This window comes from Pleurodeles waltl, chromosome 1_2 (genome assembly GCF_031143425.1).
Source record: "Pleurodeles waltl isolate 20211129_DDA chromosome 1_2, aPleWal1.hap1.20221129, whole genome shotgun sequence".
Classification (NCBI taxonomy): Eukaryota; Metazoa; Chordata; class Amphibia; order Caudata; family Salamandridae; genus Pleurodeles; species Pleurodeles waltl.
Window position 1 is genome coordinate 1,132,967,179 of NC_090437.1, and position 19,804 is coordinate 1,132,986,982.

Consider the following 19,804-nt stretch of genomic DNA (forward strand, 5'->3'; position numbering starts at 1 on the left):
TTCAGAGGGGCAGTACTGGACACAACATTGTTTCGGGCCTACCCCCCCCGCCTGAGCGGGTTCGGGACATTCAGGCACTGATTCCAATGTTTCAAATTGGAGCGGCAGTTCCAGTCCTCAAGGTCTTACGCCTGCTAGGTCTGTTTGCTTCTTGCATTCTGTTGGTCACTCACGCTCGCTGGCATATGAGGGCTCTTCAGTGATGCCTCCGCAGGCAGTGGTTCCAGCACAAAGGAGATCTCAGGGATTCAATAAAGATCTCCAAGGATGCTGTAGCGGATCTTCATTGGTGGACAGTGGACGGCAACCTTTCCCAAGGAAAACCGTTTTCACTACCACCTCCTGTGGCCACAGTGATATCGGATGCTTCCACTCTAGGGTGGGGAGCTCATCTGGGGGACCTGGAGATCAAGGGTCTTTGGTCTCCAGCGGAACAGATGTTGCATATCAATCTGTTGGAGTTGCGGCGGTACGTTTGGCGCTCAAGGCCTTCCTCCCTTCCCTTCGCGGTCAGTCAGTTCAGGTCCTGACGGACAACACTACCGCGATGTGGTATATAAACAAGCAGGGAGGAGTAGGGTCGTACCTTCTCTGCAGAGAAGCTCTGCGGCTCTGGTCCTGGGCTCAGGACCATCAGATTTGCTTAATAGCAAATCATTTGGCCAGAGTTCTGAATGTACGTGCGGACGGTCTCAGTCGTCACTTCGCAGTAGATCACGAGTGGCGTCTCCATCCAGACCTGGTCCTCTACATCTTCGGGATGTGGGGTATGGCTCAGGTGGATTTATTCGCCACTCAAGAGAACGCGCATTGCCCGTCGTTCTGCAGCCTCCAGTATCCGTTGCAAGGAGCGTTGGGGGATGCGTTTCAGATGTCCTGGAGCGGCCAGTTGCTTTACACGTTTCCCCCCCATACCCTTGATTCCTCGGGTTCTGAGGAAGGTTCGTCAAGAACGGGCCCAAGTCATCTTGGTGGCACCGGACTGGCCGAGAAGGGTATTGTATACAGACCTGCTTCAACTCTCTCAGTGCCCTCCGCTCCGTCTCCCGCTCAGGGCAGACCTCCTCTCACAGTCGCAGGGGCAGGTTCTACACCCCCACCTCCAGAGCCTGCACCTTCATGCCTGGAGATTGAACGGGGCAACCTGAGTTCCTTTTCTCTCCCACCGGATGTAGTGGATGTTATTCTATCGTCCAGGCGACACTCCACTAAATCCATTTATGCCGGGAGGTGGGCAAAATTTGTGGTTTGGTGTGGAGAGAATCAAAAAGATCCCTTGAAGGCCCACCTTTCAGATATTCTGTTGTTTGCTCTTGATTTAGCAAGGAAAGGCTGTACGGTAGCTACGGTTAAAGGCTATGTTGCGGCTCTGTCGGCTTTTCTTTGCCTTCCGGACCAACCCTCTTTATTTAAATCCCCGATTGTAAATAGGTTCATTAAGGGTTTAAATAATAAGTTTCCTCCCACGCCCTTTCACATGCCTCAGTGGGACTTGAATCTAGTATTGACGTTTCTGATGGGTTCGCCTTTCGAGCCTATGCATTCATGTCCGTTGAGATACTTGTTCTTAAAGACTGTTTTCTTGATTGCGATTACTTCTGCTAGGAGGGTTGGGGAGCTTCAAGCCCTTTCTGTTAAACCTCCTTTTACCATGTTTTTCCCTGATAAAGTGGTGTTGAAAACCGGGGCGGCTTTTCTGCCAAAAGTTGTCAGTCCTTTTCATATAGGGCAGGCTATTACCCTTCCCTCGTTCTACCCTCCTCCCCACCCCTCTAAGGATGAAGAGAGGCTCCATCGGTTGGACCCTAAAAGGGCGTTGAGTTTCTACCTGGAGAGGACAAAATACTTTTGTCTGGATGATCAGCTGTTCGTAGGGTATGTTGGACAGCGGAAGGGCAGAGCGGTCCAGAAACGAACAATCTCCAGGTGGGTCATCCTGTGTATAAAAGTTTGTTACTCTCTGGCGAAGAAAGTTCCTCCTGAAGGTATCGGGGCCCATTCTACTAGAGCTAAGTCCGCTTCTTCGGCTCTAGCGAGAGGAGTTCCATTGGTAGACATATGTAAAGCGGCAACTTGGGCGTACCTCCATACCTTCGTAAAACCTTATTGTTTGGACTCTGAAGTGAGGAGGGACGGTCATTTTGCTCGCTCGGTATTGCAGGATTTCTTGGTGTAATCAGGGGGGCACCCACCACCGAGTGCGGTACAGCTTTGGGACTCTATTCATAAGGTGAGGAATCCACAGGTAGTTGTATCCATCAGAAGAACAAGTTACTTACCTTCGGTAACGCTTTTTCTGGTGGATACACTAGCTACCTGTGGATTCCTCACAGTCCCTCCCGCCTCCCCGTTGCCTGCCTGATTTCACAGTTATCTTGTAATGGTTGATTTTTGCTTATCGGAGATATGTATATATGTATATATATATTTTTTTTATGTAAATATATGTGTTTAATGGGAAATGTTATTGTGTATATATATATTTTTCTTTACGGTTTTTGATGGGTTGGTTCTCACCTGTTCGCCTCAAAGGCACGTAAAAAATGAGGTGAAACTGACGTCAGTACGCCGACGAGGACCTCTTATTGGCACGTTGACGTCAGACGGAGTCACGTGGACAGCTAGGAAGAAGACTTTCCGTCGGATGCCGGCGCAAGGACGAATTCATAAGGTGAGGAATCCACAGGTAGCTAGTGTATCCACCAGAAAAAGCGTTACCGAAGGTAAGTAACTTGTTCTTTAGGTATTTATGTTCCCCCAACACTACACCAGACCACGCTCAAGAGTCTAAAGCATCTGGTGGCTGGCCTCCCTCAGGGAACACCGCTTTAAGGGGGCAACCTTAACAACATAATGGGACAGATTGACTATCACGGTCCCTGGGACATGGCCCCAGGCGTGGACGGGTTTCGGGAGACTGGACGGAGGTACTGGGAATCGGGTAAAGCGTACATGAGGGGGGGTGGCCCGCTCGTACCTTAAGGGAGCCTACCTTGAAAAACATCATCGGGTGACTGAGCTTGAACTCTCTGTGATAGAATGCACATGCAGGACCCAAAGTCACGCAGTAAGTTAGAAGTGTGGCAGCTGGAAATAAACAGGATGTCGCTCTGCCAGTTTAATCTGGACGAGGCCCAGAAATGTCGGATGACAACCACTTGAAAGGTTTATGAATGGGGCGATATATCCAGTAAACTTGTGCATTGGTTGGCTACTCACCAATCCAAGAACCCTGTGTCGTAGGATGGAGCAAGGGTCCAGGGCTTTCAGGAAAAAGCTGACGCATTCGCCCCTGACTACCAAGAACTCTTCATGCATTGTATGCATCCTGATATTTAGGGATCCGCTCCCTTAGTAGGGGAACTCCCTCTGCCAGTGCAACACCCCCCCCCCCCCCCCTCACCCCTGCCCCCACCTCCCCACCCTGTCCCGAGGACTGAGAGGCCCTGGCCATCGGCATTACTAGTCAAGAAATAGGGAATGCACTGTCAGGACTTAACCCAGGTAAAACGCCAGGATCAGACTGCATCCCCACAGAGTTTTGCACAAGCTTCGCACCAATGTTATTACTCCCCTGCTTAAACTGTATACAGAGGTTTTTCTAGGGGCCCACTTTCCCCCTAAAACTGACCATGCCATGATTGAAGTACTTCCTAAACCAGTGTAACAACACTCTACCTGTGCATCGTTTAGACCCATCTCAGTTATCAACAGCAAGATTAAACTTAATGTCAATTTGTTGGCGAACTACTTACTTACGATCACCCTGACCAGTGTGGATTTATCCCTCGCCGCAGCACAAGACATTGCACCTACAGAGTGCACATAGCACTGTCCGGCATAAAAGCTTTGGGCGGCCTGGCCGCCCTTATACTAATTGTTCTTGAAATGGCCTTCAACACGGTCGACTGTACCTACTTGGATGAGGTTCTAGAGGGAATGGGCCTTGGGCCTCAGTTCCGGAGATATGTTAAAGTTCTGTATGCTGGCACCTGTGCCAGTCTGAGGAGTGCTTTCAGAAGATTTCCTGGTGATGCAGGATATCGAACCACAGGCGGTGTGGATCCTGTTTGATGCATAGGTGTGGGGATTCAACTGGGGCTTGGCCATGGAAGACCACATATATTTGTATGCTAACGACATCCTGGTATTGATGTCCAGGCCAGCAGAGACTGTGCCTCTGCTTCTCCAGATCCTTAACATTTTTGGTGAGACCTCAGGACTCCGGGCCATTTAAGGTAAAAGTCCCTTTGGCTCCTCTAAAAGGGGACTGCGGGGATGAAACCTGGCAGTCCCAGATCTCGGTGCGTCGGGTTAGCTTTCCATACATTGGGGTACACATATGATGGGAACTGGACCGGACACAAGCCTGAATTTGAACCCAGTGCAGCACAGGGCAAAGGAGGATCTGGCAAGCTGGAATGCCTTGCCTTTCAACACTGTGAGGAGAATCACCTTCTGTAAAATGATGATCCTTCTCAAATTCCCATATATGCTCCAAAATTACCCATTGCATATACCTCAAACATGGTATGTCTCTGTACAAGCCATGGGCCGTAAATTAATTTGGGCAGGTGGGCCCTCTAGGGTGTCCTTTGGCACGTGCACACCTGCAGTGTACACTGAGGGCCTTGCTATGGCCGATTTGCGCCTCTACTACTGGGCCTCTTAACTACTCAATATTAATGAATGGTTACACAGCGGGTGGAACGACCCAGCGTTCAGGGAAGAATTGGTCGTTCTGGGCCTAGATAACATCTTGCATATCCTTTGCGGTGCCGCTGTTCCCTCTGACATTCCTGAGGACATCCAAGTAGCCCTTGGATATCAAAACTTGGCAGGTGAAGCAGGAGTCATATAAAAGAGTTCCATGAAACCCAAACTGCCTTCCTTATTCCCCACTCTCAATTTTACTGGTATGTACAGCTCAGGCATGCACTACACATCTACAGCGACACCCTCCAGAACATTGTCCAATACAGTCCCCTGAAAAATAAGATACTTATGGGTCAATTGGGGTAAAAGGGGGATTTCCCAGATTTATTAATCCCTGGAAATACATGTCCCTAAATCCCTGATGAAGCCTGTAGGAAGTTGGCTCTGTATGTGCTATTTCAAAGTAAGGAATAGCATGCACAGAGTCCAAGGGTTCCCCTTAGAGGTAAGATAGTGGCAAAAAGAGATAATACTAATGCTCTATTTTGTGGTAGTGTGGTCGAGCAGTAGGCTTATCAAAGGAGTAGTGTTAAGCATTTGTTGTACATACACATAGGCAATAAATGAGGAACACACACTCAGAGACAAATCCAGCCAATAGGTTTTGTTGTAGAAAAATATCTTTTCTTAGTTTATTTTAAGAACCACAGGTTCAAATTCTACATGTAATATCTAATTTGAAAGGTATTGCAGGTAAGTACTTTAGGAACTTTGAATCATTACATCAGCATGTATACTTTTTACATAAAACACAAATAGCTGTTTTAAAAGTGGACAGTTAGTGCAATTTTCACAGTTCCTGGGGGAGGTAAAGTATTGTTAGTTTTAACAGGTAAGTAAGTCACTTACAGGTCTCAGTTTTTGGTCCAAGGTAGCCCACCGTTGGGGGTTCAGAGCAACCCCAAAGTTATCACACCAGCAGCTCAGGGCCGGTCAGGTGCAAAGGTCAAAGAGGTGCCCAAAACACATAGGCTTCAATGGAGAGAAGGGGGTGCCCCGGTTCCAGTCTGCCAGCAGGTAAGTACCCGCGTCTTCGGAGGGCAGACCAGGGGGGTTTTGTAGGGCACCGGGGGGGACACAAGTCAGCACAAAAAGTACACCCTCAGCAGCGCGGGGGCGGCCGGGTGCAGTGTGCAAACACGCGTCGGGTTTTCAATGGTTTTCAATGAGAGACCAAGGGGTCTCTTCAGCGATGCAGGCAAGGGGGGGGGGCTCCTCGGGGTAGCCACCACCTGGGCAAGGGAGAGGGCCTCCTGGGGGTCACTCCTGCACAGGAGTTCCGTTCCTTTAGGTGCTGGGGGCTGCGGGTGCAGGGTCTTTTCCAGCCGTCGGGAAATGGAGTTCAGGCTGTCGCGGTCAGGGGGAGCCTCGGGATTCCCTCTGCAGGCGTTGCTGTGGGGGCTCAGGGGGGACAACTTTGGTTACTCACAGTCTTGGAGTCGCCGGAGGGTCCTCCCTGAGGTGTTGGTTCTCCACCAGTCGAGTCGGGGTCGCCGGGTGCAGTGTTGCAAGTCTCACGCTTCTTGCGGGGAGTTGCAGGGGTCTTTAAATCTGCTGCTTGAAACAAAGTTGCAGTTCTTTTGGAGCAGGGCCGCTGTACTCAGGAGTTTCTTGTCTTTCTCGAAGCAGGGCAGTCCTCAGAGGATTCAGAGGTCGCTGGTCCCTTGGAAAGCGTCGCTGGAGCAGGTTTCTTTTGGAAGGCAGGAGACAGGCCGGTAAGTCTGGGGCCAAAGCAGTTGGTGTCTTCTGTTCTTCCTCTGCAGGGGTTTTTCAGCTCAGCAGTCCTCTTCTTCTTGTAGTTTCAGGAATCTGTTTTCCTAGGTTCAGGGAAGCCCTTAAATACTAAATTTAAGGGCGTGTTTAGGTCTGGGGGGTTAGTAGCCAATGGCTACTAGCCCTGAGGGTGAGTACACCCTCTTTGTGCCTCCTCCCAAGGGGAGGAGGGCACATCCCTAATCCTATTGGGGGAATCCTCCATCTGCAAGATCGAGGATTTCTAAAAGTTAGAGTCACTTCAGCTCAGGACACCTTAGGGGCTGTCCTGACTGGCCAGTGACTCCTCCTTGTTGTTCTCATTATTTCCTCCGGCCTTGCCGCCAAAAGTGGGGCCGTGGCCGGAGGGGGCGGGCAACTCCACTAGCTGGAGTGTCCTGCGGTACTGGAACAAAGGGGTGAGCCTTTGAGGCTCACCGCCAGGTGTTACAGCTCCTGCCTGGGGGAGGTGTTAGCATCTCCACCCAGTGCAGGCTTTGTTACTGGCCTCAGAGTGACAAAGGCACTCTCCCCATGGGGTCAGCAACATGTCTCTAGTGTGGCAGGCTGCTGGAACCAGTCAGCCTACACAGATAGTTGGATACAGTTTCAGGGGGCACCTCTAAGGTGCCCTCTGGGGTGTGTTTCACAATAAAATGTACACTGGCATCAGTGTGCATTTATTGTGCTGAGAAGTTTGATACCAAACTTCCAAGTTTTCAGTGTAGCCATTATGGTGCTGTGGAGTTCATGTTTGACAGACTCCCAGACCATATACTCTTATGGCTACCCTGCACTTACAATGTCTAAGGTTTGGCTTAGACACTGTAGGGGCACAGTGCTCATGCACTGGTGCCCTCACCTATGGTATAGTGCACCCTGCCTTAGGGCAGTAAGGCCTGCTAGAGGGGTGTCTTACCTATACTGCATAGGCAGTGAGAGGCTGGCATGGCACCCTGAGGGGAGTGCCATGTTGACTTACTCATTTTGTTCTCACTAGCACACACAAGCTGGTAAGCAGTGTGTCTGTGCTGAGTGAGGGGTCTCCAGGGTGGCATAATACATGCTGCAGCCCTTAGAGACCTTCCCTGGCATCAGGGCCCTTGGTACCAGAGGTACCAGTTACAAGGGACTTATCTGGATGCCAGGTTGTGCCTATTGTGGATACAAAAGTACAGGTTAGGGAAAGAACACTGGTGCTGGGGCCTGGTTAGCAGGCCTCGGCACACTTTCAATTCAAAACATAGCATCAGCAAAGGCAAAAAGTCAGGGGGTGACCATGCCAAGGAGGCATTTCCTTACAAAGCCGGTATGGCCCATCGCACTTTGACAATCTCTGCGAGACTCCGCTTTACACAGTATAAATACTTACATCAGGCGTACTTGACCCCCCTTCCATTTACATAAGGCTGCTCCAGGTGCAGAGGCTCAGTGGGAGACCTTTTCCATGTGGTCTGGTCATGTCCTGTGATCCAGGCATACTGGAGGGCAGTACTGGTTGTTCTGTCTGCTGTGGTGGGCACAACCATTACTAGAGACTCCAGGATTGCTTTGCTGGTTATTCTTGATGACCTTGGATGACCCAGGGGAGACAGAATATTGGTCGGAGTGGGCACAGTGATTGCTAGAAGAGATATTGCCCCCACCTGAACGACTTATGCTGCCCTCTCGATCACGGCATAGCCTCGGGGCATGGACTGGCGTGATTAATTGGAGGAAGTTATTTACGATGCCTGGGGATGCCCCGCAAATACGATAGAATCTGGAAACAATGGTGGGACTATTAATTAGAAGACCCTGGGATGAAAAGCCATTGTAACTGTAGGCTCTGTGTTTTTCGCAGCTAGCTGGGAATGCAACCTGATATTGTTGTGTTGTAATGTGATAGGCAAACCTTGTTTTGTTGTTATTATACAAAACTGCAATACAATGCTTTATAGACAAAAATGGTCATTCCCCCGTCAAGGGAAAAAAGCAAATGTGAGATTCAGGGTTTGCAAATTGGAATGCACAGTTTTATATAATTCTTTTAAAATATATATTGAAATAGCATGAGTTTTGATCACTGGGAATAAACATGATAGTTACCTAACAAAATAGAAAGCTATAATGCATACAGAATCCCCATAAAACCTAATTTAAAGAGATTTGTTTACATTTCGGTACCTAAAAAAAAGTTTTCTTTACTTTCTTGACTGTTTGACTGCAGGCTGTTTTACTCTTATCCATTTAACTCCTGTTTTAGTGCTTACTGTATGGACCAAAAGAAACAGTTACCTAAGAATTACTTTTTTAATTTCTGGTGTCTGATTGTAATAGCTTGATATTATTGAATGTACAAAGAAATTCAAAGTTCAAATGCCCTTTACTACCAGCGGATTATCTATAGTTGCAGGAATATTTCAGTAGCTCACTATTTATCAGTCTGTCTGACATCTTGCCTATGTCCTTACCGAATAGTTGGTAAGTTTCTAAGGCTGACGTTTCATTCTTAGCTCAAGGTTATGTAAGGAACTTAAGCAATGGTATTGGGAGTAACCTTCGTGGACTGCAGGGCGTTTTTTGGTACAAGTGAGTAATTGTAATTTACACCTTTTATTACTGATGCTCATCCCCTTCCCCCCCACCACTTGTCCCTAGTTTCAGACATTATGGTTAAAGAATTAATTGTACGTCTAAGGTTAGCAATGAATTTTAACTGAAATGTCATCTGAGCATTTTTGGAAAAATGTTACATCTGTGTTTCCCATGCTCTAGATGACGATGAGAATTTGGATTCCCAGAGTAAAACCAACCCTCAAACAGGCGAGCAAAGTGATGGAAAAACAAAGATAGTACGTCATTCGTATGTGCACAAGCCTTACCTTTATTCAAGATATTACAGCGATTCAGATGATGAACAGACAGTGGAGCAACATCGCCAGTCTATTGTAAGTTTTAAAAATTGTTTAATGCTTGGTTAGTTTAAATGGGTCCAGTCATTCAAATCACTGTAGGTATACCAATAAAAACAAGCAAGATATTTCAACTGAACCAGATACCTACGAATTCATTTTAATTTTCTTTCTAAACAACAGTTGCAGCAGATGCTGTGTCCGTGCTTAGAAATGTTATTTCCTCAACTTTTATTTTATAGCTTTATATGAAAATTAACATTTATCTTCAAATACTATGTTGCTTTTCTCTATTGCTCTGAATATCTTCAACAAACAGGTATTATAAAAATGTAATGATAATGTTTCTCCCCATATGAATGTTGCGTTTTGCTGGAAATCAACATTTACTTTGAAATGCTTCTTTTCGTGATGCATTGTCTTTAAGATATTCACAACCTCTACTGAAAACGAATAAGCACAGCAATTAACATCTTCCAATAGAAAAAATAGAAAGTGAATACAAATGTAAAAACAATTTGAAAAATTTGAAAACAGAGTAACAATTTGAAGAGGTTTTTGAAGCCATAATAAAGTCTGATACTTCTTTTGCTGTCTTCTTTTTGTTGAAAATAAACTTATCCTTGAGAAGTTATACGCATGCGATGTACAACATAGACAGATGAATAACACTAGGAGGGTTGAATCTTGATTACTCTTGTGATGTGAGGAACAAGTTGGAAGAATATTTCCTCATCCATCTACATCTGATGTTTTTTAATAATAGATTACCACTTTTTAATATAAATAAATTGTCACAGAATAATCTTGCATTGTAGACATGTATCATTGTTTTCATTTAAAGAAAGCCAATACAGCTATTCCTTTATAGTTTGATTTGTACAGTATGCAACACAGATAAAACATTTGCAGTTGCCAGGGCATTCCTCCAGCTTCATCTTCGACATAGTATTCTAGCTCATTATGTTCAGTAATATTTAACCATTCTAATGCAAATGTTAAAGTTGTCAAGAATCTAAATAGAGGTCTTGATCCAGTTTGTAAGTTCATACTCGAAATAGTGACTTAAAGAAGCAGATTCAGGCTTAAAAAGTCCACAGTGAATAATTGCCCCAAGGGATTTAGGATGAGCAATGATTGCACCAATTTCTAATCATTAAGCATGTACAGGGCATTCTTTTAAGGACAGCTTCTAAAGTTTAATTTAAAAAAAACATATGCATTAAGCATTAGACACACAACTGTATATCTACACCTCTATAAGATAATATTTGTGTGTTCTGCTGCTGAATATGGAGATTTACAGAGCTATTCTGAATACGAACTATACCAAGGTATATGCAGAGCTTGGACCTCTCCATTTCCCTTTTATCAACTATCCAATTATAGTTATTAGATTCTTGAAATTTTTAGAAAACTACCAATTTATCACTATTGACTTTTAGAAGGTGACTTTGTGCAGTGCAATCTATGACAGCAGTACCTTGCTGTCAGACAGTGAATGTTAGATCAAGAATGGTGACATCATCTGCATATAGCAGAGTGTGAACAACTATATTAACCAAACGTGGTGGAAACGTTTAAGTCCTGGAAAACATTTCATGAAAAAGTAAATATAAAGAGGGAAAAAAAGGAGATGGTGCAAAAATCATCCCAGTTTTAACCCTTTCTGAGCAGTAATTCCAGCAGTCATATGTTCATCTGAACACATTCATACTAGGCACTATGTTTCAGTGTGTAGGGTGTTTAACAGTTTCAAGAAACTAACTGGGATGCCTAAAGTATTGAATTTACTCCACAGCATTGATATGTCTACACTAACCACATCTCTAGTAAAATCAATAAAAGCAACATAGACCGGTTGATGTTTAACAATGTTAACAATATTATATTTATTTAAGATAGTAATATTGCTATGTAGTCAGAAATGTAGCCTGAAAACAGATTGTTCTTAAACAGATTGACTTTGAAAAGTGATTTTCCTCTCTCTTTCTATTACCTCTATCTCAGTCTCTTCCCCTCTGTCTGCCTGCCTACCTCTACCTCAAACTCAGTCACACCCTCTCTCGCTTGGTGCCATCTTAAGGATTTTGGGGGCTCAGCCAAGACATAGATGGGCTGTTTTTTGTGACCCAATTTCTGAAAATGTAATGTATAATTCATTATTGTTTGGCAGCTTACAGGTTTGAATTAGCAGAAAATGCATAATAAAATTAAAAGTTATTCCCAACTCTGGGCCCCAAAATATGTTTTGCCCGGGTCCCCAAAAATAAGTAAGATGACACTGCATCCCAGGCTTGCTACAATGTTTTGTGTGACCTGGCCCTTCAGTGGGGACGTGCAACTATACCCACCTACATCCTCCCTAGAAATGTCTGCCTTCTGCTTCATGGTTTCACAGGGTTTCTCTATGGCTGCATCCTACCTCCAGTTCAGGAAGGGACTGGGTATGTCAGGAACATTATTAGTGGCCGGTCTACGTAGCTTAACAAACTATCCTGTTTCCTCTGTTTTAGTGCATCATAACCACAGTGCAAAGCAGGTGCACTGAACAGAGCAAGTGACCCTCTATCACACTAGGCTGTAACCTGGCATGCCGTGCAAGACAGGCTATCTATCTACTTAGGACACTGGGGAGGTTTCAGGGCGATGTCAGAAGCCATGTGCGAAGCTTTTGGGCAGCGTGAGCAGGATACCTTTTACTGTTTAATAAATGGTGTGCTGATCTAGGTGGTTCCCGGCTTCTGTGTAGATTGTCACAGTCCGCAAAGTATGATGAGTGGGAATGCTACCCAACGCCATTGCCAGTGGTTTAGACTATTTGCCAGCATTCTTCCCATCGCATTTTGTGTTTGATGCCCTTTATTTGTGCCTTCATGGAAAACCTCAAGCAAATCATTGTTCACATACCGTCCCATTTCCTTACTGGGAACTAAAGATGGTTTACTATTTGAGCCAATGCAAAATTGTGAAGTGAAATTTTCTTTGAATGTCATTGTCTTTGTGAACATTAATTCACTTACAGTTGTTCACACAAGTATCCTGTGATCCTACACACTTCGTCAATTAATGTTTTAACTCTTTTATTTAAAAGAACATCTTAAGGAACATACCATGACATGAAATCTAGACGTTTTCATTTAACTTCTTAAATAGAGATGCATGCAATAGTCAGTGGTAAAGGACCATACCGAGCCCCATACGTTAACATACAATCGAAGGCCTGATAGCTCCTCACTAAACTGTCCACACCATTTTCTGATTCACAGCTTTTTCCCCACAAATTCCATCTTCTGTTGTCCCTTCCAACTAACAAACCTGTCAGTGGCTGATCAGATCAGTCCATTTGTTCTAATTTCTCAGTTTAGGTTCTGTGGTGTTTCACTTGGGTTTGGATTGCAATGGTTGAACCAGGAATAAAATGGCCTTATAATGGCTTAATGTTCTGCCCTAGCCATTTTGTCAGGTCTTTGCTCCTATCTACATAACTTCCACCTCATGTAGAAAAATAAATGTTTCATTGTGTAGCTTGGTTTTTTTATGGGACTGGATTGCTTTCACAGGTGTATGTGTTATGAAACATACATTTTCACAGTAAATAGTATTTTGTGTCGGAGTGCAAAGAGGCAACTTGCAACCAGTTGATACGCTCTTCTTATGTCGTCATAACATTATTGCCATAATCCAGATACTTGGACTATAATAGGCTTTTGAAAGATCAGCAGTTTGGCACGTTTTTGGATAGCATACATTTTTTTGATTTATCCAAAAGACCATCCATTAAAATAGGATAAGCATTGCCTGGAAATCAGTCTACAGAATGGAATAGTTTATAGTAGAAGAAAAAGCTGCATACTGTTGGTAACAATGGTTCTCATTAATATTGTGTTCCCTTTGCAGACTCCTTATTAACCCATCATGCCCCTTCTCTTCCTGTAACTATTAAGGTATACAATTTGGGTAACTATTCGGTGTATGTATTAGATAACATCACGTTCATAAGTGGCTCTACCCTTTACTCAGAAAGTATGTTAGTTTCCCTGCCTGGAACTGTTATATTTCCCATCTAAACAACTTTATTCAGTTTATGTGCAATTCAGATTTTGCTTTTACAGATCTCTCAAAATATAGAAAAGAATATAATTCTTCCAATTAGAGTATAACTTTTTCATAGAAATAATGTTAAAAAGTACTTACATATTAGTTGGATACACATAAAGTTGTAGAATATAAACTCAGTCTTTCTTTTTGTTTTAGGCCAGAGCAAAAGAAGAACGGCTCATACAAAGACAGATCAATAGGGAAAAACTTGAAGAAAAAAGAAAACAGAAAGCTTTAGAGAAAGCGAAGGGATTGAAAACAGTTAACCCAAAGAGTACAGGTAGCCCAAAACGTGACTTTTGTGTGAATAATTGTTATGAAATTGCAATAATAATGGCCCCTACTATTTCTGTTTGGCTTTTAACAGAAATGTGGATTTGCTAATTTCCAGAACATATTAGGTGTAGTTAGTCATAAGCTATATTATTGATCATTGGTGAATATTTGCAGCTGAATGTACACTAACTCAGTAACAGTAGTATATTTCATTTTGTAAACAAAGACATTGCTCCTGTTGTTAATTATTAGCTGAAAGGTTACACAAGCTCTATGCGATTGAAACATGTGGTGTTGTGATGAGTAGTGCCTCTAATAGGGGATTTTGGTAGCGTGGGGAACTATGTTTGTGTATGCATGTGCACAGAATGGCTTATAGTCATGACAAGATTAATTAATTATTAATTCATTATCTCTGTTGGTGGACCTTGACCAGTAGACCATTAGAAGCCAATTAAATTGAACAAGCATTTGCAATGCAATAGGTCTGACATTTTCTTGGGTTAGAGCTATTGGCATTGTAAATTCATAACTGGACTTTTCTTGCCACATAAATTGGTCAACCCTGCCTCATAATTGCGTCTTTTCCTGCCATATAATTCCAGTGGCCCAGCATTTAACTAAAGCATTTCCGTTTACCTTCTTCCTCTATCTTAAAACATATACAATTATCAAATAAACCTTCAGCAGAAATAAACTTTTTGGTATTAGAGTGTAATGCTCAAAACACCTTAACAAAAATTTCATTTGGGACGGATTGGAGGGTGAAAAGAAAGAAGAAGTCGGTTGTAAAGATGGAGAGAACAAATGACGTAGTAAGGGTGTCATGGGCCCTGGAGTAAGAATGAAAAATGGTTGACCGAAATTTCGGTATGAAAATACAGCAGTAATTAGAGTTGAGTGAGGGCCATAGGTCTTTGGGCCCCTGTACCACTGCACCTTTTGCTCCATTGATAACTGGGCCTCAGGAGAGAAAGCGGATGGGGCAGAAAAAGAGAAGCAAAAGGAATACAACAGACAAAAGGAAGAAAGAGAAGGGGTCGCAAAGAAATAAAAGAAAAAAGGGAAAGCAAGAACGAGAAAATGAAAATACAAATAAAGAAAGAAATAGAGCAAACGTGTGAAACAAAAGAAAAAAGAGAAGTAAGCTAGCGAACGAAAGATGAAGAGGAAAAAATAATGAAAGAAGTGTGAAAAGAAAGAGAAAAATGAACATTAGAAAAAAGAGATGGTGAGAGAAACAAGCAGTGAAAGAACCAGGGCATGTATGTACTGACACATTACGGACAAGTAACATGTGGCGTCCACATACAGACTGGAAAAAGAGGGGTTTATAGTAAAATGTGAATTGACAGATAAAGATAAGAAAAAACACCAGAGAAAGGAAGGAAGAAAGATCTAAAAAAAAATAGTGAAATGACTCATACCGAGTCAAAGGAAAGTACAAAAAAAAAAAAAATGAAAGGGAAGAGAAAAAAACAGTGAAAGAAAGAACGCCTGATGAAGAAAATAAGAGAAGAAACAAGGAAAGAAATACTCATGTTTTTGCTATTTTGAAAGAGGAGTTAGCCAGAGGAAGAGGGAAATAAAAAGGGAGAGGAATAGAAATGAACAGTTGAAAAAAAAGAGCGAAACTGTTAATGTGTGGATTTTAAGAGCTGGAAAGAGAAAAGTGTGAGAGAAAGAAAACATTGAGAGTAAACTGAGTAAAGGAAAGAACGGAGTAAGATAGGTGAAACAGACCCTCCCAAATAAAGATGGCAGCTAAGAATAGCTTTAATGGCTCCACCATGTCCTCAAACAGAAGTCAGAGTGTGGAACAGCAGGGGGCACTGCAGAACAGCATGAGATGTATTAGTAGAGTTGTATATGAACCCCAATATAGTGATATTGGGGCACTTCAGATCAGGATTAGGGTTATAGACAGAGCTGTGTCTCAGCCCCGTGCTGGAATAACAGAAAGCCAGCTGGTGAAAAATAAGAAACAGAGCACCGTGTAATTCCCGGTATTGGAATAAAGGGGCGCTGCAGGTTGGGGTTGAGTTGCATTGACAGAGTTGTATGTGGGCTGCAGTACTGGAAAAGTAACGGGCACACAAGGTCAGTAGTGAGGTATGTGAATAGAGCTATGTTTGGACCCTATTATTGGCGTGCCAGTGTTGCCGAGTGTTAGCCTAGAGGTGCCCTTGTGAAGCTGCAAGTGGGTCCAGTATGGCAGTGGCATTGCCTCTGATCCACAGAAGCGAGGAGTCTTGAAGGGAGTGTGTGTGAGCCTTAGTACTGAGAAGAAATGGGTACTTCATGTTAGAATTGATGTGGTGGTTCCCATCAACAATGGCGTTGGATGTTAGACTTGAGGTGCACTGGTTGAGCAGTGTTTTGCTCTTTTGGGTCTAATATTGGCTTGGCAGTGGGACTAAATATTAGAATTGAGCTGCTGTCATGGAACTGTATGTGAGAGTTGTCCCAGTGTAGGAAAAGAAGTGATCTCGCCGTGGTAAAACTGAGATGCAGTGATGAAGCTGCGCCAAAGGTCCTAGTACTGGAACAGCAGTGTACTGACTGTAAAAACGGAAGTGCTCTGGCAGGCAGCGTATGTGGGGTTCTGGCAGGCACACAGCTGAGGGCTTGGAGTGTGTGAGCTGAGCTGCACCGGAGGTCCCAGTACTGGAACAGCAGTGTGTACTGACTGCAAGAATTGACGTGCTCTGGCAGACAGTATGTGTGGGGTTCCTGGCACTGGCACAGCTGAGGGGCTTGGAGTATGTGAATTGAGGTGCACTGACGGAGCTGCGCCTGAAGTCCCAGTACTGGAACAGCAGAGTGTACTGACTGCTAGAAGTGAAGTGCCCTGGCAGACAGCGTGTGTGGGGTTCCTGGCACTGACGGGGCTGAGGACTTGAAATGTGGGAACTGCAGTGCACTGAGCTGCGCCCGAGGTCCCCATACTGAAGCAGCAGAGTATACGGACTGCAAGAACTGCGGTTCTCTGGCAGACAGCATGTGTGGGGTTCCTGGCACTGGTGCGACTGAGGGCTTGGAGTGTGTGAACTGCCGTGCACTGATGGAGCTGCGCCTGAGGTCCCAGTACTGAAGCAGCTGAGTGTACTGACTTCAAGATCTGAGGTACTCTGGCATACAGCGTATGTGGGGTTCCTGGCACTGGCACTGGCACGGCTGAGGGCTTGGAGTGTGTGAACTGAGGTGCACTGATGGAGCTGCGAGTGGGATCCCAGTATGGAGCAAAGTGGGTGCTGTCTCTTAGGATTGCTGAGCCCTGGTAGAGCTGGGTGCCTAGGCTATAAGCAATTACAAGCCATTCTTTGCTCTTGCTCTCAGCACACAGGCAGGCACACTTGGTAAAGAAAATCCAAACCAATGAAGGGCAGGAACCAGGCAGCTGAGAGAGGGTGCAGAGAGCCCACAAAGACCAAATGTGAGTAAGATAACAGTCTGATTTACAGCCTTGTTTATAGCTAAGCTCAAAGGAAGTATGCTCTGCAAAATGAAAGGGGAAGCTTCCCTGGAAAGGAGCAGGAAACAAAATAAAAAAAAAAGTCCCCTACAGACCAGATAAACAGGACAAAGCATAATTATACAGTAGTTGGTCCCTGCTCCCACACAGAAGAAAGAGGGACAAAGGCATGACTGACCACTAGTAAGCAAGGATTTTTAAATGACACTGAAACTAACAAATAAAATAGGTGGAAGCCCACAGAAGACGTATACTTAAAAGTATTCAAGAGGCCGTATGCTTGCGCTCAACCTAAAAAGGCTCCTCGATTGTTGCTTGCAGCTTTTCCAGCTTCAAACATCTTACGCCTGAGTATGCTGTTATCCAAATGTTAATGGTTCCTACTGTTCTCTTGAGAGCTGCACAGAACAAACAAGCAAAACACATGGTTTAGGGACTCCATCCTCCCCCCTTGGCAGTCTGTAATCCATGCAGCTTCCTATATATGGGTCTTTCAGAGAGATCCCATAATTAGGTTCTCATCTAAGTGGGTCCACTAATTGCCCTTACAGGTAATGAAAGCTCTGTTATGATAACTCCGAGGACATTGCTTGTGCACAGTATCCGACGACAAGCTGTACATAGAGCATGCAGAGTGTCCATTGCCATGTTTGTCATTTAATATCCATTGTTAATTTCTCTTCATTTTGCTGTGATCCTCTCTTTTTAACTATCAAGTAATTTGTTAAATAGAAATTTTGTATATGTGTGTGATTGTTTGCCTGCATGTGTGCCCTCCCTTAAGAGGCAAAAACACCTTGGAAAGCACAAAAGTTATATCAGACAGATACAGCCTGCAATCTGACAATTACATTAACTGTCTCTCTACTGTGTTTGTCAAAAACAATATATCAGCAAAAGTCCAACACTTTCTGCTTGGGTAAGATTGGAAAACAGATTTATATATTTGTTCCTTTATTTTTGTATTAAACCCAGATTAAACCCAGATGCTACCCAGTTGGCTATTGTTTACAGTTTATTGACAATATTTAGTAACAACTCAGAATTTCTGTGTTTTCCTGCTATTGTATCTCTGTCTTTCTAAGTGGAAACATATAGAAAGTTGACAGAAGCACTATTAGCGTACCTCCCCACTGAGAGTAAAGCATACTACTACAGTCATTTGGTACAAGGTAAGGGGGACCAGTTTTGTAAAACATCTGGAAAACCAAAGACTGAAGGGAATAGGAGTGACTTACAGTATAATTTACGTGAATTTATTGCATATACAGGGCAGTGATTAAATGGACATGAAGATTGATCTTGCATCGTAGGACGCTTACATGGCAGTTTCTTTTTAGAGTAGGCAGAGTTTTGATAGCAGCTTCCCATGGAGGCAATGTAAGCTTTGACAGGATAAAAACACACATTTGATTGTGACAGACAGATCACATTGTGGTCATCGTTTTGAAGGTGGTTCCATTGTCCTAGGGCCACCACAGGCTAAGTTATGAACATTAATGTTTTGTCAAAGTAATGCCCTTCAAAGCATTGTGGGGCAGGTTTCTGTGCCACAAATATTTTCGTACGTTAATATGACTGTAATGCTTAGAACAGCCCCCGAGGACATCACAATGAAAATAGCATTTGTACGAAACATGGTTATGTAACTATATAGTCAGCTTTCAGAGGACATAACTACATGAAAAGAAAATGTCAGTAAATAATACGAAAAACAAAGCAGGAGAAAGTAATGCAATGTAACCATATTCTTAGCCCCTAGAGAATGTTTTTAGGGCTAGTGGGCTTACTGCAATGATATTACAAACAGGGCCTTTAAAACAAAACTTCTAGCTATAAAACATACGTTTTAGCCATGAGAAAGCTCAAAAGTCATTGACTAATGGGAGGGGTTATTATTTTGGAGTCCCCACTAACATAGTGTGGGGACCCCGAGATGATATAGACAGAGCACCATGTGGTCAATGTTTTGAAGGTGATCCCATTGTCCTAGGATCACCACAGGCTGAGTTCTGATCAAAAACGTTTTCTAAATGTAATGCCCGGCAAAGCATTATGGGGCTAGTTTCCGTGCCATTAATATTTTAATATGTTAGTATGACTATATTGCTTAGACCAGCCCTTAGAGGACACCACAATGAAAATAGAATTTGTAAGAAACATGGTAATGTAACTATATAGTTAGCCACTAGAGGGCATAACTGTAGGAAGTTGGCTCTGTATGCACTATTTCAAAGTAAGGAATAGTATGCACAGAGTCCAAGGGTTCCCCTTAGAGGTAAGATAGTGGCAAAAAGAGATAATACTAATGCTCTATTTTGTGGTAGTGTGGTCGAGCAGTAGGCTTATCAAAGGAGTAGTGTTAAGCATTTGTTGTACATACACACAGGCAATAAATGAGGAACACACACTCAGAGACAATTCCAGGCCAATAGGTTTTTGTTATAGAAAAATATATTTTCTTAATTTATTTTAAGAACCACAGGTTCAAATTCTACATGTAATATCTCATTTGAAAGGTATTGCAGGTAAGTACTTTAGGAACTTTGAATAATCACAATAACATATATACTTTTTACATAAAACACAT

At 43.6% G+C, this 19,804-nt stretch overlaps 1 protein-coding gene across 1 annotated transcript in view; it reads left to right on the plus strand.

The window, feature by feature from the left end:
* Positions 1-19,804, plus strand: part of BOD1L1 (biorientation of chromosomes in cell division 1 like 1) — a 301,369-nt gene that overhangs the window by 72,066 nt on the left and 209,499 nt on the right. Inside the window, exons 6-7 of the mRNA XM_069202707.1 lie at positions 9,226-9,398; positions 13,620-13,743. Of these exons, the coding sequence (XP_069058808.1) occupies positions 9,226-9,398; positions 13,620-13,743 (297 nt within the window). The remainder of the gene's footprint in view (positions 1-9,225; positions 9,399-13,619; positions 13,744-19,804) is intronic.